Below are 20,356 nucleotides of genomic sequence, written 5' to 3' on the forward strand. Positions count from 1 at the left end.
ACTTGATGTTGGAGGACTTTTTATCTTGCCCTGCCTCTCCATTTTGTTTCTATTAATAGCTGCCCTTCGACACAAAAATTATTCTTTTTTAAACAGCTGGAATATGCAGAGACCAATGTTCCCACGTCTGGAGGACCCGTGCAGGCCGGTCACCAACTTTTTGATGGACCGCGCACCCAAAAAACAAGTTAGAGGGAACTAGCAACAGAAAACGCTGGAAAAACTCAGCAGGCCAGAGCAGCATCTGTGGAGAGAGAAACCGAGTCAACGTTTCAGGTCGAAGACCCTTCGTCAGAACAGGCTGAAGAAAGGTCATCGACCTGAAACGTTAACTCTGTTTCTCTCTCCACGGATGCTGCCCTGGCCTACTGAGTTTCTCCAGCGTTTTCTGTTATTTCGGATTTCCAACATCCGCAGTATTTTGCTATCAAGTTAGAGGGAACGTTGGCAGCGACTTTCCCCTTTTTGGACTTGGTTGCATTCTAATCCGGGTTCGAGAGGTGGAAAGACGGTTCTTTCCTGGGGAGGGATGCCAGGAGTGTCACTCTGTCCCACTCTCTCCAATTCCATTGGGGTGCTCAGAGCTGCCTCCATGCTACGATGTTCTACAAACGGAACGCCAACCCTTTGTTGATATTTTCCTCTGTGTGTTTATTGACCTTGGGAATCCACCCAGCTCTGGGTGCTCAATAAAGTTAATTAGGATAGAAACGCTTTGCTTTGCTGTATTTACTGCTGCTCCTCGAGACGCAATTAATCATGGTTGTTTTCTCGAATCCCTATAGCACGTGACGCGATCAGTACCAAGCATCCCATGCTGAAGACTCGACCTTTGTCACAAGCATCTAGATCATCGAAGGTTAAGGCTAGAAGCTGTGCAGGTGAGAAAAGGACCGTAATTGCAGTCAATTAAGGCTTTCACAGTTTGCTGATTAAAGAGACAATTTAATAATCTGACCCACATTTGTCAAAAGAAAGCACGTAAAGCGAAGCTCGCATTCTCCTGGCACAGGTCTGCCTGGTCCCTGCAGCGGTAGTTACTCATAGCTGATCAGGCTGTACTTACAAGTTAGGTTCAGCAATTATCAGACACGAGATTTTGTTTCTGCTGCTTGTCTGCATTTTATGGGCTGTCACTAAAGAACCCGAATGTGTCGTCACCCCGTCCCGCAGCTGCTTGGGCTCTTGTCTTTTCATCGTGTTTTCGGACCCTTGGATTCTTCTTCTGCCCCCCGCCCGACCCCGCATACACGTTTTAATTTTTTTTTAACTAAATTAGTTGAGTGTCGGTACAGTATTTGGCCACCATAACGCCCCTCCCCAGCACCAGAACAAAAAGGAACACCAGCAAGAGCAAATGGGTTTCAATTATGAGGATAAATTGGCCTCAGTACCCCAGGCTTAGCGACAAGGGGTTACTCAGTCTGACCCAGGGTTCCTGTTCTTACTGATTGGTGATTACACGCTCTTCTCCAGCTGCACACTCCTTCCCCCACCCCCCTCCCTCTCCCTCTCCCCCTCCCTCTCCCTCTCCCACTCTCTCTCTCATTCGCTCTCTCTCTCTCTCATTCGCTCTCTCTCTCTCATTCGCGCTCTCTCTCATTCTCTCTCTCTCTCATTCGCGCTCTCTCTCGTTCCCGCTCTCTCTCTCGCTCCCGCTCTCGCTCTCTCTCGCTCTCTCTCGCTCAGTCCCGCTCGGTCTCGCTCTCGCTCATTCTCGCTTTCTCTCATTCGCGCTCTCTCTCGCTCTCTCTCCCTCCCTCCCTATATCACGTTCTGGCTTGTCTCGTCTTTCTCTATTTTATCGATGCTGCTATTGATGCCAGTTGTCTTCTGAAATATTCCTGCCTTGGTCCTTTGAAGCACCAGCTACATTGTCCTATAGACTCGTCTTCCTCTCTACGTTCCTTCTGTATTGATATCAAGACTCGTCATAAAGACTCCAACTCTTGCCACATTCTTCCCCAGGACATTAAAACACTGGAACTCCTTACCTTCTCCAGTCCGCCCTTCCTCTGGCAACGTTTAGATTTTTTTAAACGCAGAATCATTAGGTCCTGATATACCTGGCCTTCTCTTTCACTCTCTTTTCAATCTTTCTGATATCACGCACAGTAGGCCTTGCGTCTCAGTGCGGCTGAGGCACAGGAGCGCTGGTGAACAGAACTCCATCAGAATCAGCACCTTCAGGAGAGGCGGCAAGAACAAAATAAAAGGATGGAGTTACATAGAATTACAGGAAACTCTCTTTTAACTGGCACCTAAATATCCGGAAATCTCTCTTAAGTTTTACTATATATTAGTGGCCGTGTAACCGGGGTTCCTGCACCTGTTGCCGTGCAACAGAGACTCCTGGATCTGTGACCGTGTAACCGGGGTTCCTGCACCTGTTGCTGTGCAACAGGGACTCCTGGATCTGTGACCGTGTAACCGGGACTCCTGCACAAGTGCCGCGTAACCGGGGCTCCTGCACCTGTGGCCGTGTACGGGGCTCTCGTACCTTGGTAAGTATACCTCCCTGTAATCCGGAATTTTTGATCAACCGGCACCACGCCGGTCCCGTCGTTGCCGGATAAAAAAGAGATTCCTGTATATAGAATTTCATAGCACACAGAAACAAGCCACTCAGCCCAACAGGTCTATTGTTGATGCTTCACACGAGCCTCCTCCCATCTCCCCCTCCCATCTCACGCTAACAACATTTCATCTGACACTACCAACACAGTTACAAGGGAAAAAAATTACAGGACTACGGGGAAAGAGCAGGGGAGTAGGATTCATTGGAGAGCTCTACCAAAGAGTGGGCACACTGGGCCGAATGGCCTCCCTCTGTGCTGTATCATTCTATGATTCTAATCGAGGTTGTTAACCTTGAACTGTATGTGTTAGTTTGGCTCCCTCGTACTACCACGATCAATAACCGCTTGACGGGGGTCCGCAACACCCATACATTTAATGAGATTTGAAAACAAACCAGTAAGAGTGTCAATGGTTCTTTAGTCCTTGTTTATCTTTTAAAACAATATTAATAACAGCATACATTAACATTCCGACAGGGGGGGAAAAGACTGTCATCTTCTGAAGTACGTGCATGTTTTAGCAACTAGCATGTCAGTCAGTATGCACGTCGAGAAAAACAAAACAGAAAATGCTGGAAACACTCAGCATGTCAATCAGCATCTGTGGAGAGAGGAAGGTAGGGATAAAGTTTCAGCTCGATGGCCTTTCATCAGACCTTGCTAAGTGCTTCAACAACAACAACTTGCATTTATACAGCGCTTTTAACATAGTAAAACATCACGAGGCGCTTCACAGGAGCATTATCTAACAAAATTTGACACCGAGCCACGTACGGCGATATTAGGACAGGTGACAGCGGTAGGTTTTAAGGAGCGTCTTAAAGGAGGAGAGAGAGGTAGCGAGGCTGGAGAGGTTTAGGGAGGGAATTCCAGAGCTCAGGGCCCCAGGCAGCTGAAGGCACGGCCACCAATGGCGGAGCGATTATAATCAGGGATGCGCAAGAGGCCAGAATTGGAGGAGCTTGAAGGGTTGGAGGAGGCTACAGAGATAGGGAGGGGTGAGGCCAGGGAGAAATTTGAAAACAAAGGATGAGAATTTTAAAATCGAGGCATTGCCAGACCAGGAGCCAAAGTAGGTGAGCGAGCACAGGGGGTGATGGGTGAACAGGACTTGGTGCGGGTTAGGATATGGTCAGCAGAGTTCTGGATGAGCTCAAGCTTACAGAGGGTGCAAGGTGAGAGGCCGGCCACGAGAGCATCGGAATAGCCAGCATTTCCGGTTTTTATTTCAGATTTCAAGCATCTGCTGTAAATTGGTTCATGGAGACTGGTGTTACTATGCACAGTGACACCTAGTGATTCGGGGCAGAGGTGCAATAAACTGTATTCAGCCTGCACAGTGACACCTAGTGATGCGGGACACCAGTGCTTTTAACTATATTCAGCAATGGATTACTGCGTGGCCGATAATCTCCCTTGCAACAGCATTTCTGTCACTTCTCGAGGTGCCCCTCGCGCTCTCATCACAGAATTGTATAATGTCCATTGAAAAACACACTGCTAATTTGCAGACCGATCCTCATGGGTGCTGAGAACAGGAATAGTATGCAATATATTAGAGCAAACAGTATGCTACCAGTCTTGTGCTTAAGTGCAGTACTTGGTAAGACTGGTATTACTGGTGAGTATGAAACCTGCAATGATTGCTGTGCATAGACCCTTCTCTCCCTATCGCAATACTGTACATGAAATTGCATTGAAATGTTGATGGGTGTGTCCAATAAAGAAAGAACCTGCATTTCTACAGCCCCTTTCATGACCTCAGGACGTCCCAAAGCGTTTTACAGCCAACAAAGTACTTTTGAAGTGTAGTCACTGTTGCAATGTAGGAAACGGGGCAGCCAATTTGCACACAGCAAGCTCCCACAAACAGCAATGTGATAATGAACAGATAATCTCTTTTTTTTAGTGATGTTGGTTGAGGGATAAATATTGGTCAGGACACTGGGGAGAACTCCCCTGCTCTTCTTCGAAATAGTGCTGTGGGATCATTTATGTCCACTTGAGGGAGCAGGCGGGGCCTCGGTTTAATGTCTCATCCGAAAGACAGCACCTCCGACAGTGCAGCGCTCCCTCAGCAATGCACTGGGAGTGTCAGCCTGGATTTTTGTGCTCAAGTCTCTGGAGTGGGGCTGAAACTCACAACCTTCTGACTCCGAGGCGAGAGAGAGAGAGAGCGCTACCCACTGAGCCACGGCTGACGTATCAATAGATGACCGAATTAACCGTGTTTGAATTTGGATCTTGACGGAAACAATGAGCTGGAAATACAATAATTTGGAATAACTACCTTCCCTGTCTTCTGATCTGATCATCCCTTGATTTAATTGTAAGGATCGTTCCATGGGGCCAAGCCTCACCGTCTCTGTGCAGCTTTCAGCACTTTTCGCTATATGATAGACTCCCCTCTCATTGCCCTGAACTTAGTCAAAGTTAGACATTCACAGCAGAGACGACTGAAAGATAGGTTAACATTTCTGGCAAAGACTCACAAGCTAACCTCATCTTTCTCTTTCTGATGCCGACAGATGCGCACTTCTAGCACGATGCTTTAATTTCGAATTTGCGGCATTCATGATTTTTCTTTTTTAAGAAAACCTGATGTATTAACAGTTAGAAAGAAGAGTTTCATAATCAAGATAACTGCACTTTTCAAGCCACTCTTGAAATCATAGCTGCCATGATTCTATTGTGTGGGCCGTGCTGTAATAATCCTGTCATTGAGCATTACATTAGGATTCTCTAGTGTACTGGAACTGCAAGGGCAACAGTTGGTGCCGAAAGATAGGTAGCTTACGTATTTCGCCGTGTCGGAAGTTGAATTATTTCTCCATAATTCCACTGCTCCCAAATCAGCAGTTCACATTTGTGTGAGGCATTAATAAAAAATAGAATTTTATAGTTGAAAAGCTAGTGCCCGTCACGAACCTTTGGCTTTAATGTAACATCCGCATTACTGCCTGGTTACAAGTTCACAGTTGCAGATTTAATTTTTCCATTTGTTCTCGTGGCGTGGGCATCGCTGGCGAGGCCCTGTTTTTTACTAATCCTTAGGTGCCCTGAGAAGGTGGTGGTGGGCTGCCTTGAACTGTTCTGATCCTTGTGCTCCCGAGGTGGCGTTCAGGCAGGGAATTCCAGGATCTTGACCCAGCGAGGGTGAGGGAATACCGGTTTATATGCCCACGCCAGGATGGTGTGTGACTTGGAGTCGATTGTGTTCCCGTGACCTCGCTGTCTTGCAATTCTCGGGTGGTTGAGGTCACAGGGTTGGGAGTTACTATCAAAGTCAGCTTTGAGATACTGCAATACTGATCCTGCAGATAATACATAGAGTGCACTGGTGATCGGCAAGGGTGGATATTGAATCTGCACTGTTGCAGACCACAGCAGAAAATAACAATTAGCAATTGGTTATATTGCCTCATTAAAAACTGCTGTCTGTTGCATTAAATTTAAAATCGCACACCACATTCCGCTCATAGATGCACACAGCTAGAGTCTGGTCCATTTGAGTATTTATTATGTGAAGTGTGGGTTCACAGATAATTGCTCCGATCCTGTATTATTTGTACCTGGTCTTTGAGAAGACTGCTCCATGATTTGGCGCTGAAAGGTCGCTTCCGATTTGGCAATTTGTAACCGGTTAGTTGAATAACGCATGGCAGATGTATTTATCCAGGGGCAGGGTGAGAATAAATTTGTATGTGCCCTCCTGCGTTTTACCTACCTCAGAAAAGTGAATGCTTATTTAAATCATTTAAAAAGGGGGGGCGGGGTGAAATCTTTATTTTGCAAACTTCAGCAAAGCTGTGCGAGACGAGCAAGAGCAGACCGTGTGATATAACGCAACATGAAGTAAAACGAATGACATGAATCAGTCATTCATGAACGAAAGACTTATGAAATAATACTGAGCGGCCTGTGGGTGGCGCTGTCCAGGGAGAGTATAAATACTCGGGCATGGGCCCAGCTTGTGCAGGACATTCTTAACAGGAACTAGTGAAGGACACAACTAGACCTCCATGTTGTAAAACAGTTGATTTAAGTTTTGTTTAACGCTTAGACCAAGTACCTAGTAATTTTCTTACATCAGCGAGCAAAACTGATTTTTTTTTTTAAAAGGCAGCGGGGAAAAAAATGTACAAAACGAATCCTTGCTTTTTCAAATACACTCTAGCCTATTACCATGACAGATTTAGTGACCTCGAAACAATAAAATATTGCTGTACTACAAAGAGATTATAAGATCGCGTTTTCCAAAGTAATTCTCACAAGTTTCATGAAGTGATTTACAAAAACCATGTAATTGAAAAGGAATGTAATTGTTTTAATGTGGTCATAACTGATGTGTATACTGATGTAAGAAAACTACTAAGCACTTGGTCTAAGCGTTAAACAAAGCTTTAATCAACTGTTTTACAACATGGAGGTCTAGTTGTGTCCTTCACTAGTTCCTGTTAAGAATGTCCTGCGCAAGCTGGGCCCGTGCCCGAGTATTTATACTCTCCCTGGACAGCGCCACCCGCAGGCCGCTCAGTATTATTACATAAGTCTGTCTTTCATGAATGACTGATTCATGTCATATACTAGTATTAAACGAGCTGTTATCTATGAGTTACTGTTCGTTCCCCATCAATATGCTGCTTGTGTTGTCAGTCAGGGGGGAAACATCCATTTGGCACACCTAATTCTCAGCTTTGACGTATGCAGAATGTTTTTGTTTAAAAAAAAACTTTCTTCTTCCACCTCTTTTTGTTTGTTTAGAATTTCTCCTACCTGCGAAGGAACGACCTCAGACGAGCGCCATGCTTGCTAGAAGGCTGGTCATTGGAGCCCTGGGTGTGAGAAGCAATCAGACCAAAGCGGAACGAGAGGCTGAGCGCAAAAAGCTGAAGGAAGCTAAGGGTAAGATGAACATTTCGAGACGTTTGATGTTTTCAGGGGTTGCAGCCCCCCTCGGCACATTCTGTAACTGCTGGGTGTCGGAGAGTGTGTGTGTCGGGGGGGTGGGTGGGGGATGTGTGGGTGGGGTCATGTATGGGGAGGGGGTTATGGGGGTCGGGGTGTGCTTGTGAGAAAGAGAGAGAGGTGAGGCGTATTTTACTGATCTACGAAGACATTCCGCCAGGTGTCAGATCGGTAACAGTGTTGAAACATGTTACATAAAGGTGATGATGCCTCTACAATTCGCCATGTAAAATAACCCAGTGTCTTCTCAGCTTCAGTCCCACAAGCCATGCTTCCTGTGAGCCCGTGCACCACTCTGTCTAGTGATCAAAATGCTGAAGAAGTTATTGCCAATAAAAGCACTGGTATTGTTAAATTCATTAATCTTTGTGTACTATGTTAAATGGCTGCCTGTGAATTACTGTCCTGTGAATGCAATGACAGATATCCCATGCCCTCAGTATAATATATATAGGGTGTTATAACTTAGTGTAAGGCTGCACAACAAGACTCTACGTTTTATTTGCGAGGGAAAAACGTTTGCCAAATGTCATAATCTTGTGTTTGAATTAATCTTCCTATGCTATAAAGCAAAGATGCTCAGCTAAACTCAGTGGCCATAATAATGCTGTCAGAAGTAAGAAGGAGGCCAATATTAATGGAACGTAGCAGACTTCCAAGAGCAAAACCAGACTGCAACAATAATACATAATAAATAAACAAACATGCATACATCCGGGCCCATGTGGTCGAATAGTAACAATCCTCACTATCTCATCTCGCACATGAAGAATGGCCACTTGGGCGACGGCACCCAGTGCACGGGACATATACGGCCAGCCAGTCAGCATCTGAAAAGAGAAAACATGATGGATTGTTTCTCGTGCAGCCCCCACACTCTTCGCCCCCCTCCATTGGTGGCCGTGCCTTCAGCTGCCTGGGCCCTAAGCTCTGGAATCTCCCTCCCTAACCCCCTCCGCCACTCTCTCCTCCTTTGAAGATGCTCCTTAAAACCTGCCTCTTTGACTCCTGTCCTAACGTCATCTTATGCGGCTCGGTTGTCAAACCTTGTTCGATAATCGCTCCCGTGAAGCACCTTTGGGATGTTTTTACTACGTTACCGGCGCTATATAAATGCAAGTCGTTGTTAGAGACCCTTTCTCAGATGTGGGATGGGGAAGTGGACCCTTTATAGGACTGACCCAAACTAAGTAGGGAGAGAAGAACATAGAGGGGTTCGCACCATGGATTCAGACTATAACGTGTCTTGGAGGGAGATGGTGAGGGGCTCCAGCCACAACAGGAGAAAGGTGGCTGGTAATTTTGGCAGGAAAGTTAATTTCACTGATGGTGGGGTGGGGGGTGCATGCCCACACTTTTGAGAGCATTGGCACAGGCCCTCTTGGCCTTTTGCCCCCTCTGCCAATCTTTCAGCACTGGATGCTGGGGCCCAACAGGTTGCATCCAGTGATCAAAGAGCAAAAACAATAGGAAACACGGCAGAAGATGCGTCTCCCTCAGCTGTATGCGATCATCGTTCGCCCGCCCGCAGACGGGCCGCTTGCCCCAACGGGCCTGGCCCCTGGAATTTTTTTTCACCCCACCTCCCTAGCACAGAGCCTCTGAGACGAGCTGCCGTCTCCCACTGGTGACCTCGCTGAGATCTGCTAACTCGGCACAGATCGAGGATCGAACCCGAGGTCTTACTGGGCTGTACGGCTCGATAGCTGAACCCAGTAACGCTGATTCATTTAACCTCCACATGTTTAAATGAAGTCTCGTTCCTCATATTTCCCCAATGTTGGCACCCGATGTAACAAGTCGCGCACCCTGCTCCATTGCTCATTGGTGATCCGTGTAAATAAAACTGTGTTTAATCTGTGGTGATCACATCGCAGTCGTGAATTGGCTGAAGGGTCGATAACCAGAGGGCCCAGATTTAATGTGATTGGCAAAAGTACCAGAGGCGATATGAGGAAAATCTTTTTTACACAATGAGTGGTTAGGATTTGGAATGCGCTGCCTGATAGGGCGGTGGAAACAGATTCAATAGTAGCCTTCAAAAGGGAATTGGATAAATACTTGAAGGAGAAAAAATTGCAGGGATATGGGGAAAGAGCGGGGGAGTGGGACTGACTGGATTGCTCTTCGAAAGAGCCGGCGCAGACTCGATGGGCCGAATGGCCTTCTCCTGTGCTGTACTATTCTAGGATTTAATCCTTCAGTAAAGATGTTCACACATCAGCTGCATGAGTCTCCCAGCTGCTAATGTTCACCCTGACATCCCGGGGTGTGGGGTGGGGAAGAGACTGGGAAATCGTCCCCAACAATTTGCACTGTCTAACTGATCCAACTCTGAATAGCTGGGAGTGTCTTCTCGACTGTAATCTCATCTCACAGTTCATATAACAGTAATAAACCACTTGATTGTTTATGTGGTTTATTATATCGTCTAAAGCTCTCTTGTGAGACTACTGCCTTGCAGTCACTATCTTAGTATGTATTGTCCTGTACTGTTCCAAATAATTTTACCTAAAAATTTCAATGCTAATTTATCTCATAACTAAAGACAATAATCAAGTCTTCTTTTATAAAAAAAAAATCATGTTTTTTAATGACGTGCATTTTGTTGGACTGGGGTATTTTAAATTCAAATCCTGATATCGAATGCATGATGTACATGTGCTTTCACACAAGGTGACGCATATCTGTATGCCATGTGCATATAAACACACGAGCTAATTTATATCCAAACCTTCAAATGTTCAATCAAGTTGCCAAGGGCAAAGTAGATACTTGTAATGTTTCCCTCAACTCTTACACTGCCGTTCAGATCCACGCCCTCCCCCTTTCGCAATAAGACTTTTTTCCCGCAGTAGAAAATGTCGGTTTTTTCTTCTGCTGAAAGGAGGAGTCGGGAGATTAATTTTGCTTCAAAGAGACAATAGAGGTCAGTAATAAAAGGGTCGTTTTTAAGAAATAAATTCCTTGCTGAAACTAAATAAAGCAGTACCAGATGGAATGCATCCAAGAGTACTTAAATAAATGAGAATAGAGGCATGGGATAGTGTGATGGGAATTTTATATAGCTCATTGGGCATGGGAGCAGTATCGTCATTGATTCCAAACTTTAAGGAAGGTTGAAGGGATGATCTTGTGAACTGTGTGCTTGTTAACTTAGAAATCTATATGGTGGGGAAGGAAACAATGGAGTCTGTTAACAACAGAAAATGCTGGAAAAACTCAGCAGGTCAGGCAACATCCGTGGAGAGAAATTTGAGTTGACGTTTCGGGTCGAACCTTTCTTCAAAGCTGGAAAGAAAAGAAGATAGATCAGAGGCAGGGCTGCGATCGGACAAAAGAATAAAAGAAACAAAAGAAGTAAAAGAGACAATAAAAGGTATTAGAAGCTAGAGGAGATGGTAATAGGCTGAGATTAGGTGTAAAGTGTACTGGCAGGGCAAGAGATAGCTGCCAGGTGTGAGAGGGAAACAAAAGGAAAGGGCGGGGGGGGGAAAGGAGTGGAAAAATTACAAGAAAAAATGAAATAGGGGCCGAGGTTATGATCTGAAATTGTTGAACTCGATATTGAGTCCGAAAGGCTGCAGAGTGCCTAATCGGAAGATGAGGTGCTGTTCCTCGAGTTTACGTTGAGCTTCCGTGGAACAATACAAGAGGCTAAGGACGGTGAGGTCCGAGTGGGAATGGAGCGTTGAATTAAAATGACAGGCGACCGGAAGCTCGGGGTCACCCTTACGGACTGAACGGAGGTGTTCCGCAAAGCGGTCACCCAATCTGCGTTTGGTCTCCCCAATGTAGAGGAGACCGCATCGTGAGCAGCGAATACAGTATACTAGATTGCGAGAAGTACAAGTAAATCGCTGTTTCACCTGGAAGGGGTGTTTGGGGCCCTGGACAGTGGGAAGGGGGGAGGTATAGGGGCAGGTGTTACATCTCCTCCTGCACGGGAAGGTGCCAGGTGAAGGGGAAGGGCTGTTTGGGGTGATAGAGGAGTGGACTAGGGTGTCTCGGAGGGAGCGGTCCCTTGTCTGTTAAAATGTGTTGAATATCTGCAAGGACAATAATTGCAAACCACACGTGGATTTAAGAGGGGCCCAAATGTATTGAGCCACGTTCGAGTTGGTGCTGGTGATAATGTGTCCTGATATTAAATATCTTGACCTTCAAAAAGCATTTGATAAGGTCCTTAACAAGAGGATTGTGACCCTAGTGAAAGCTGGTGGGGGGGGGGGGGGGGGGGAAATAACGAATTGGGTGGGGAACAAGAAATAAGCAATGGTCTTTAGTAATAGTTCTAGTGGGGAGCATAGTGTCTTTATGGGATTGGTCCTGGGAATCCTGCTCATAATTTTTATAAACTATCTGGGAGACTATTCTAAGTAAAGCATTTAAATTTACAAGGTTATTGAAAGACAGAATATTTTGAGGAAAGCGATGAAACCCAAAAGAGGTCGGCAGAGAAGGGTCAGCCGACCAGGTGAGTAGCAGATGGGAGTGAGGTTTTTCTAAAGTGCAGGGGGACTGTAATTGTAAGCCAAGGAACCCAAGAACTAAATGTATTGTAAGGAAGGGGTAATAACTTCACACTGCAACTTCTGGATTAGACCGTGAAAAGGTGAGGTAAATACAGACTCTGCTACGTTCAAAAGAGAAGACAGATTATTAATTTGTCTTGGAGGAGAGGGAAAAGGGCTTGATGCTGAGGTAAAAAAAAACATTTGCTGGAAATCTAAAACAAGACAGAAAATTGTGGAAATGTATAGATCACAATCGCCCCAAAACAAAAGGATCAGCGGTTTATCATAAGGTTTAAGATAAAGATTGAGAAGGACACAAGTAATGGTCAGCATAAGTCAGCATGGATTTCAAAAGGGAGAGTCTTGCTTGACCAACCTCATTGAATTTTTTGAAAAGGTAACAGAGAGAGTAGACAATGGTAGTGCAGTAGATGTAATTTATCTAGATTTTCAAAAGGCCTTCAATAAGGTACCCCATAATCGACTGATGAACAAGGTCAGAGAATGCGGAGTCAGGGGACAAGTAGCAGAATGGATAGCTGGCTGGCTTCAGGACAGAAAGCAGAGAGTCAGGGGTAAAGGGTAGCTCTTCACAGTGGCAGAAGGTGGGTAGTGGTGTTCCACAAGGATCAGTGCTGGGACCACTGTTGTTCACAATTTACATTAATGATTTAGACTTTGGAATCAAAAACACAATTTCTAAATTTGCGGATGACACCAAATTGGGGGGGATAGTCAGTACTGAGGACTGCAACAAATTACAGGAGGACAATAATAAACTTGCAGAATGGGTATATAATTGGCAAATGAAGTTCAACACAGATAAATGGGAGGTAGTACATTTTGGTAGGAAGAATGGGGAGATCACTTATTACTTGGAGGGTGCGAGTCTAGGTGGGGTAGAGGAACAAAGGGATCTCGGAGTACAAATACACAAATCACTAAAAGTTGCAGGTTAACAAGGCCATAAAAAAAAGCAAACCAAGCACTCGGGTTTATTTCTAGAGGTATAGAATTGAAAAGTAGGGAAGTTATGCTAAACCTGTATCGTACCTTGGTTAGACCACACTTGGAGTACTGCGTACAGTTCTGGTCACCATATTATAAAAAGGATATAGAGGCACTGGAGAGGGTGCAGAGAAGATTTACAAGGACAATACCAGAAATGTGAGGGTATACATATCAGGAAAGGATGAACAGGCTGTGTCTCTTTTCTCTTGAAAAAAGAAGGCCTGAGGTGTGACCTAATAGAGGTCTTTAAAATTATGAAAGGTTTCATTACAAGAGGATTTGAGTACAAGAGTAAAGAAGTCTTACTCCAATTATATAGGGCCTTGGTGAGACCACTCCTGGAGTACTGTGTACAATTTTGGTCTCCTTACCTAAGGAGGGATATACTTGTCATAGAGAGAGTGCAACAAAGGTCCACGAGATTGATTCCTGGGATGGCGGGACTGTCGTATGAGAAGAGATTGAGTAAACTAGGCCTGTATTCTCTTGAATTCAGAAGAATGCGAGGGGATCTCATTGAAGCATACAAAATTATTACAGGGCTTGATAGGGTGGATGCTGGGAGAATGTTTCCCTTGGCTGGGGAGTCTAGAACCAGGGGCCACAGCCTCAGGATAAAGGGTAGGCCATTCAGGACTGAGATGAGAAGAAATTTCTTCACACAGAGGCTGGTGAATCTTTGGAATTCTCTACCCCAGAGGGCTGTGGAGGCTCAGTCATTGGGTATATTCAAAACAGAAGTCGATAGATTTCTGACTAGTAAGGGCATCAAGGGATATGGTGATAGGGCCGGTGAATGGAGTTGAGGCAGAAGATCAGCCATGATCTCATTGAATGGCAGAGCAGGCTGGAAGGGCCGACTCCTGCTCCTATTTATTATGTTATGTTTTGATAGAGTGGATACAGAGAGTGTGTTTCCACTGGTGGGGAAGAGCATAACTAGAGGCCATCAATATAAAATAGTCACCAAGAAATCCAATAGGGAATTCAGAAGAAACTTCTTTACCCAAAGGGTGGTGAGAATGTGGAACTCGCGATAAGTATAGATGCATTTAAGGGGAGGCTGGACAAGCCCATGAGGGAGAAGGGAATAGAGGGCTATGCTATAGATTTAGACGAGGAAAGACGGGAGGAGACTCGAGTGGAGCGTAAACGCCGGCATGGACTGGTTGGGCCGAATGGCCTGTTTCTGTGCCGTATATCCGATGTAATCCTATGTAAAACAAAGACCAAAGTAATAAATTAGAATAAAAGCTGATTTTAAGGGGATGAGAATGGAACTAAGGAAAATAAACCAGAAAAATTTACTGACAAACAAAGCGATGGAAGAGAAGTGGGAAACATTTGAAACGGTGATCAATAGAGTCCAGGAGAAATATATTCCACTAAAAACCAAGAACGAACAAACCAGTAATGACACGCCACGGATGAATAAAGAAATAAGGGCAAAATTGAAACTAAAGGAAAAGGCATACACTAAGTACAGAGACAACAAAGGAGCAGATGACAAAAGGGAATACGAAAAGGTTAAGAAAGAAGTCAAAACACAATTAGGAAGGCAAAGAGAAACTACAAAATTAAATTAACAAGGAATATAAAAAATAGTAAAATATTCTACAGACACATTAATAACAAAAGAAAAATCAAGATAGGGATCGGGCCAGTAAGAGATGCACACGATAGGGTAACGACAGTGAAATGGCAGAAATATTAAATAATTACTTTGCCTTGGTATTTACCAGGGAGACTAACATGGTGGTCATGACATTAGAAGAAAAGATTTTAAAAGATATAAAGACATCTAAGATAGAAAGGGGGGAGATAATTGATAAATGAATCAAACTTGGAGAAGATAAAACCCCTGGTCCAGATGGGTTGCATCTGCACATATTAAAAGAAATTAGGGAAGAGATAGCAGAGGCATTATTACATGTATATAAAAATTCATTAGAAAAGGGAATAATGCCAGAGGACTGGCGGACAGCTAATGTGTTCCTATATATAAAAAAGGAGATAGAACAAGCCCAGGGAACTAGAGACCAATTAGCTTAACATTGGTGGCAGGAAAGATAATGGAATCCTTAATCAAAAATGTAATAGAAAAGCATCTACAAACTGAAAATATAATAAAAAGAGTAGTCAGTGCGGATTCCAAAAGGGAAGGTCACGCTTGACCAACCTTTCTTGAACTCTTTGAAGAAGTAACAGAAAAGGTAGATAAGGGTAATGCAGTAGATGTAATATATTTGGATTTCCAAAAAGCCTTTGATAAGGTACCGCATAGTAGACTTGTGACTAAGGTCAGAACATGTAGAGTCAAGGGATAAGTAACAGAATGGATAGCAAGCTGGCTACAAAACAGAAAACAGAGTAGGGGGTTAAAGGTAGTTATTCAGATTGGCAAATGGTGGGAAGTGGTGTTCCACAGGGAGCGGTGCTGGGACCACTGTTGTTCACCATTTGCATAAACGATTTGGACTCGCGAGTCGGAAGTACAATTTCAAAATTTGCCGCTGACACCAAATTGTGATGGGTGTAGTTAATACAGAGGAGGATTGCCACAAATTACAGGAAAACATTAATAAACTTGCAGAATGGGCGTGTGATTGGCAAATGAACTTCAATATAGGTCAGTGTGAGGTAATACATTTTGGTAGGAAGAATAAAGAGGCCACATACTCCTTGGAAAATAAGTGTCTAAATGGGGTAGCGGAACAGAGGGATCTGGGGGTACAGATATGCAGATCATTAAAAGTAGCGATGCAGGTTAAAATGGCGATTTTTAAAAAACACAGCACTGGTGTTCATTTCCAGAGAGATAGAATTGAAAAGCAGATAGTTTATGTTAAACTTGTATAGAGCCTTTGTTCTGGTCTCCATATTATACGAAGGATATAGAGGCACTGGAGAAGGTGCAAAAAAGATTTGCTAGAATGATACCAGAACTGAGAGATTATACCCATCAGGAAAGATTGAACAGGCTGGGGCTCTTTTCTCGAGAAAAGAGAAGACTGAAGGGGTGACTTGATCGAGGTTTTCATATGAAAGGGTTTGATAGGGTAGACGTAGAGAAGATGCTTCTACTTGCGGGCGAGACCAGAACTAGGGGCCGTCAATATAAGATATATCATAAACTAATAAATCCAATAGGGAATTCAGGAGAGAATGTGGAATTTGCTACCACAGGGAGTGGTTAAGGCAAATAGCACAGATACATTCAAGGGGAAGCTAGATAAACACATGAGGGAGAAAGGAATAGAAGGATATGTTGATGGGGTTAGATGAAGAGGGGTAGGTGGAGGCTTGTGTGGAGCATGAACCCCGGCATGGACCAGTTGGGCCGAATGGCCTGTTTCTGTGCTGTAAATACTTTGTAATTTGCAATAGTTCAGGTGTAGGTACTTCATCAGATCTAAAGCAGGTTCCATACCCAAAGCTTTGACCTTTCTTTTCTCCCTTTGAGTGCTGGCAGGCTTGATGCGTATTTCCAGCGTTTTCTGTTGCCAAGATACAGAGACGAGAAAAGGAGTAAAAACTGTTAAGTGATCTAAAAATTCATTGAGTTTGATGGGCCAAATGTGCATGTAGTTAAGCACTGTGACTCTTAGTGATGAGTGCAAATTAGTTTCTTGAACAGATAAATTGCAGCTAACATGATTGAGCAGGTTTCATAGCCTGTGTATGAATGTCAGGGGGTTATTTTTAACCTAGAAATAATGCTGTGTAAACTTAATTTTGCATGGTTGTCAATGATGGGATTATAGAGTGGGAACATTGGATCATTATACGTGTGTTTCACTGGGAAAGGGACATTTTCCACTTGAATTATCCAGTCATCTTCCCTTTCAAGACATTTATTACATAGCAGGCCATAACAACAAATACTTGTATTTATATAGCGCCTTTATCGTAGTAAAACGTCCCAAGGCGCTAGAAGTTGGTTTTAAGGAGCGTCTTAAAAGAGGAAAGAGAGGTGAAGAGGCGGAGAGGTTTAGGGAGGGAATTCCAGAGCTTAGGGCCCAGGCAGCTGAAGGCACGGCCGCCAATGGTGGAGCGATTAAAATCAGGAATGCTCAAGAGGTCAGAATTAGAGGAGTGCAGATATCTCGTGGGGGGTGGTTTTGGGAGTGGTGTGGAAAGGGTAGGGCTGGAGGAGATTGCAGAGATAGAGAGGGGCGAGGCCATGGAGGGGTTTGAAAACAAGGATGAGAATTTTTAAATTGAGGCGTTGCTTAACCGGGAGCCAATGTAGGTCAGCAAGCACAGGGGCTGATGGGTTAACGGGACTTGGTGCGAGTTAGGACATGGGCATGCTAACCCACTCCTGCCTGAGGATTGCCATCTCCTGCCTCCCTGTTGCTGGATAATTCCCACCCTGTCTCTTGCTCTCTCTGGTGAGGATAATAAAGGAAGGGATAACTATGGAGTTGAGGACATCTACAGTATTCATAGCAGTAGCAAAAGATCTGTACAGGAAACTCTTTATTATCCGGCACCAACGGGACCGGCGTGGTGCCGGTTTATTAAAAAGTCCGGATTACAGAGAGGTATAGTTAAAAGGTACGAGAGCTCCGTACACAGCCACAAATCCAGGCTTCCCTGTTGCTTAGCAACATGTGCAGGAACTCCAGCAACAAACCAAGTGTCCCCGTTGCTTAGCAACAAGTGCACGAACCCAGTTACACAGCCACAGATCCAGGAACTGCCACTAATATGAAGTAAAACTTACCTGAACCTACTCCTGAATTTTGCTGGTTAACAGAGATTTCCGGTTCGGTTAAAAGAGAGTTTCCTGTATTAAAATATAAGCTTGTAAATCCCACAGCAAAGTGAGTTGTGAAGAAAAGAGAAATACAGAAAAGAAAGAAAAACGGGGGAGGGGGGGGGGTGAAACTTGGGCGGTTTCGCCAACGGGCAGCCGATTCATGATGCCCAGATGGCAAATTGAAAATCTCTCCCTCTAAATCCTTGCAAGCGCTTCCTCCATTGGTGTGGTATCAGTGTTCACAATCAAACTAAACAAACCAAATATAGTTAGTAAAAGAATGTTTATTCTTGGTAACATGTTTATGAGGCACCAGCTACACCCTCCTTACTGCAGTGCGGTGCCCTCCTTGCTACCGCGATTGCCTCTGTTTGCATTTTGCTCAGCACTGGATGAAGCCGCTGGGCAGATTTCCATGGATCAAAACTATGCCCTTTTTGACTTCTGAGGGTTCTGAGCTGTCTTATTTCTGACACCGAGTCGCAGCTTCTCGCTGGATTGGTTTGGTTCTCGCCTTACTCCTCAAATATGCTTGATTTTACACTATAGATTAGCTGCCTGCAGCCTACATGTGTGGATATTTGATCAAGAGAAACTGTTTCCAGTGGCAGGAGGGTCGGTAACCAGAGGACACAGATCTAAGATAATTGGCAAAAGAACCAGAGGGGAGATGAGACATTTTTTTTTACATAGCGAGTGGTTATGATCTGGAATGTGCTGCCTGAACATTCTCACCCAGCTTTGTATCATCAGCAAGCTTGGATATATTACATTTGGTCCCCTCATCCAAATCATTGCTATAGATTGTGAATAGCTGAGGCCCAAGCACTGATCCTTGCGGGACCCCACTAGTTACAGCCTGCCAACCTGAAAATGACCCGTTTATTCTCTGTTTTCTGTCCGTTAACCTATCCTCAATCCATGTTCGTATATTACCCCCAATCCCATGAGCCCTAATTTGTTTCATAACCTCTTGTGTGGCACCTTATCGAATCTCTTCTGAAAATCCAAATACATCACATTCACTGGTTCCCCCTTATCTATTCTGCTAGTTACAACCTCAAAAAATTCAGAACAGATTCGTCGAACACGATTTCCCTTTCATAAATCCGTGTTGACTCTGACCAATCCTATTATTATTTTCTAAGTGCCCTGTTACCACATCCTTAATAATAGATTCTAGCATTTTCTCATAATATTTAAGCAGCCTCCCCCAATATCGGCGAGTTTATCCAAGTGAGAAACTGAGCTAGACTTGATCCTCTACTTAGTTACCTGATCCCAGCCGCCGCGGCAGGAGTGACATAAGTCTCAGCCGGAGGCAGACGTAGACAGGGTTCCTGCTGCTCAACCCCTGCTAGAATGACGAGTGTGGATGCTGACTGATTTTTTTTTTCAGTATGGTGTTTCAAATGTAGAAACCCATTATCGTGTTTTGATTTTCCATACCAAGCTACCGAGAAATACGCAGGGGTAGAAATTCTGAGTCCCCTCTTTTCCCCATTGGGACATATCCCATTGCTGAAGTTTAGGTGCTGGTTAATGAAGTTGAACCAGCTAAAACCTTGCAGCTAACCACAGGAACCGGTAAGATTCACACAGCGTGTTCAACCACGACCACTAAGATGCTGGGGAATACTGGGCTTGTGAGATTTGGACACGAGCTGGAAGAGTCACAGCTCCCAGGAACCGGTTATATGATCTGGGATGCACTATCTGAAAGGGTGGTGGAAGCAGATTCAGTAGTAACTTTCAAAAGGGAATTGGATAAATACTTGAAAAGGAAAGATTTCCAGGGCAATGGGGCAAGAGCAGGGGTGTGGGACTAATTGGAGAGCTCTTTCAAATGCTGGCACAGGATGGTGGGCCGAATGGCCTCTTTCGGTGCTATAAGATTTTATAATAATCAACATCTGAAATGTGCGCTGCAATGGTGTCCCTTTGTTCGTTTATTGGTTTCTATATTTGAAAATTGTAAGTTTAAAAAGTGGAAAAGATACTGACTATCTTTAAATCTATCATATATTGATGTGGAGACACAGGAGAACAACACTCAAGCGGGGACCGGTGACCTTCAAGCACCGTGTTCTGCTTTTTAATTTGCAAGTGTGCTCGGGGGTGTTTGTGGCAGGTAGGAAGGAGCCTGGCGTTCACTCCTGCCTCGGGCAGCCACTCTTGGGGTGCAGGTACCGCCCAAGACCTCGTCAGAGGCATCAAGTCCGTCTCCTTTATGTCATGAGATGTTGGCAGTGGTAATAGTACCACCTTCCTGCCACCAGCAACACGTCATCAATACAGAAACATTTTAATTGGAAGACAGAAATAACATTTCTACAGCGCCATTCACGACCTCAGGACGTCCCAAAGCGCTTTACAGCCAATGAAGTACTTTTTGAAGTGTCATCACTGTTGTAATGTAGGAAACCTGGCAGCCAATTTGCACAGCAAGCTCCCACAAACAGAAATGTGATAAGAACTAGGAGCAGGAGTCGGCCATTTGACCCCTCGAGCCTGCT

The 20,356-nt window shown here is 44.5% G+C and overlaps 1 protein-coding gene across 3 annotated transcripts in view; it reads left to right on the forward strand.

The window, feature by feature from the left end:
* Positions 1-20,356, forward strand: part of r3hcc1l (R3H domain and coiled-coil containing 1-like) — a 202,330-nt gene that overhangs the window by 168,736 nt on the left and 13,238 nt on the right. For 2 of the 3 annotated variants that reach the window (XM_085994255.1, XM_085994254.1), the window contains exons 5-6: positions 786-881; positions 7,344-7,484. In XM_085994255.1, coding sequence (XP_085850381.1) covers positions 786-881; positions 7,344-7,484 — 237 coding nt within the window. Of the gene's footprint in view, positions 1-785; positions 882-7,343; positions 7,485-20,356 lie in introns of those variants that run through there. The other variant, XM_085994256.1, reaches the window with a different exon arrangement.

The sequence above is a fragment of the Somniosus microcephalus genome, chromosome 8 (assembly GCF_052327205.1).
Source record: "Somniosus microcephalus isolate GS21.2 chromosome 8, FLI_Smic_1.0, whole genome shotgun sequence".
Taxonomy (NCBI): domain Eukaryota; kingdom Metazoa; phylum Chordata; class Chondrichthyes; order Squaliformes; family Somniosidae; genus Somniosus; species Somniosus microcephalus.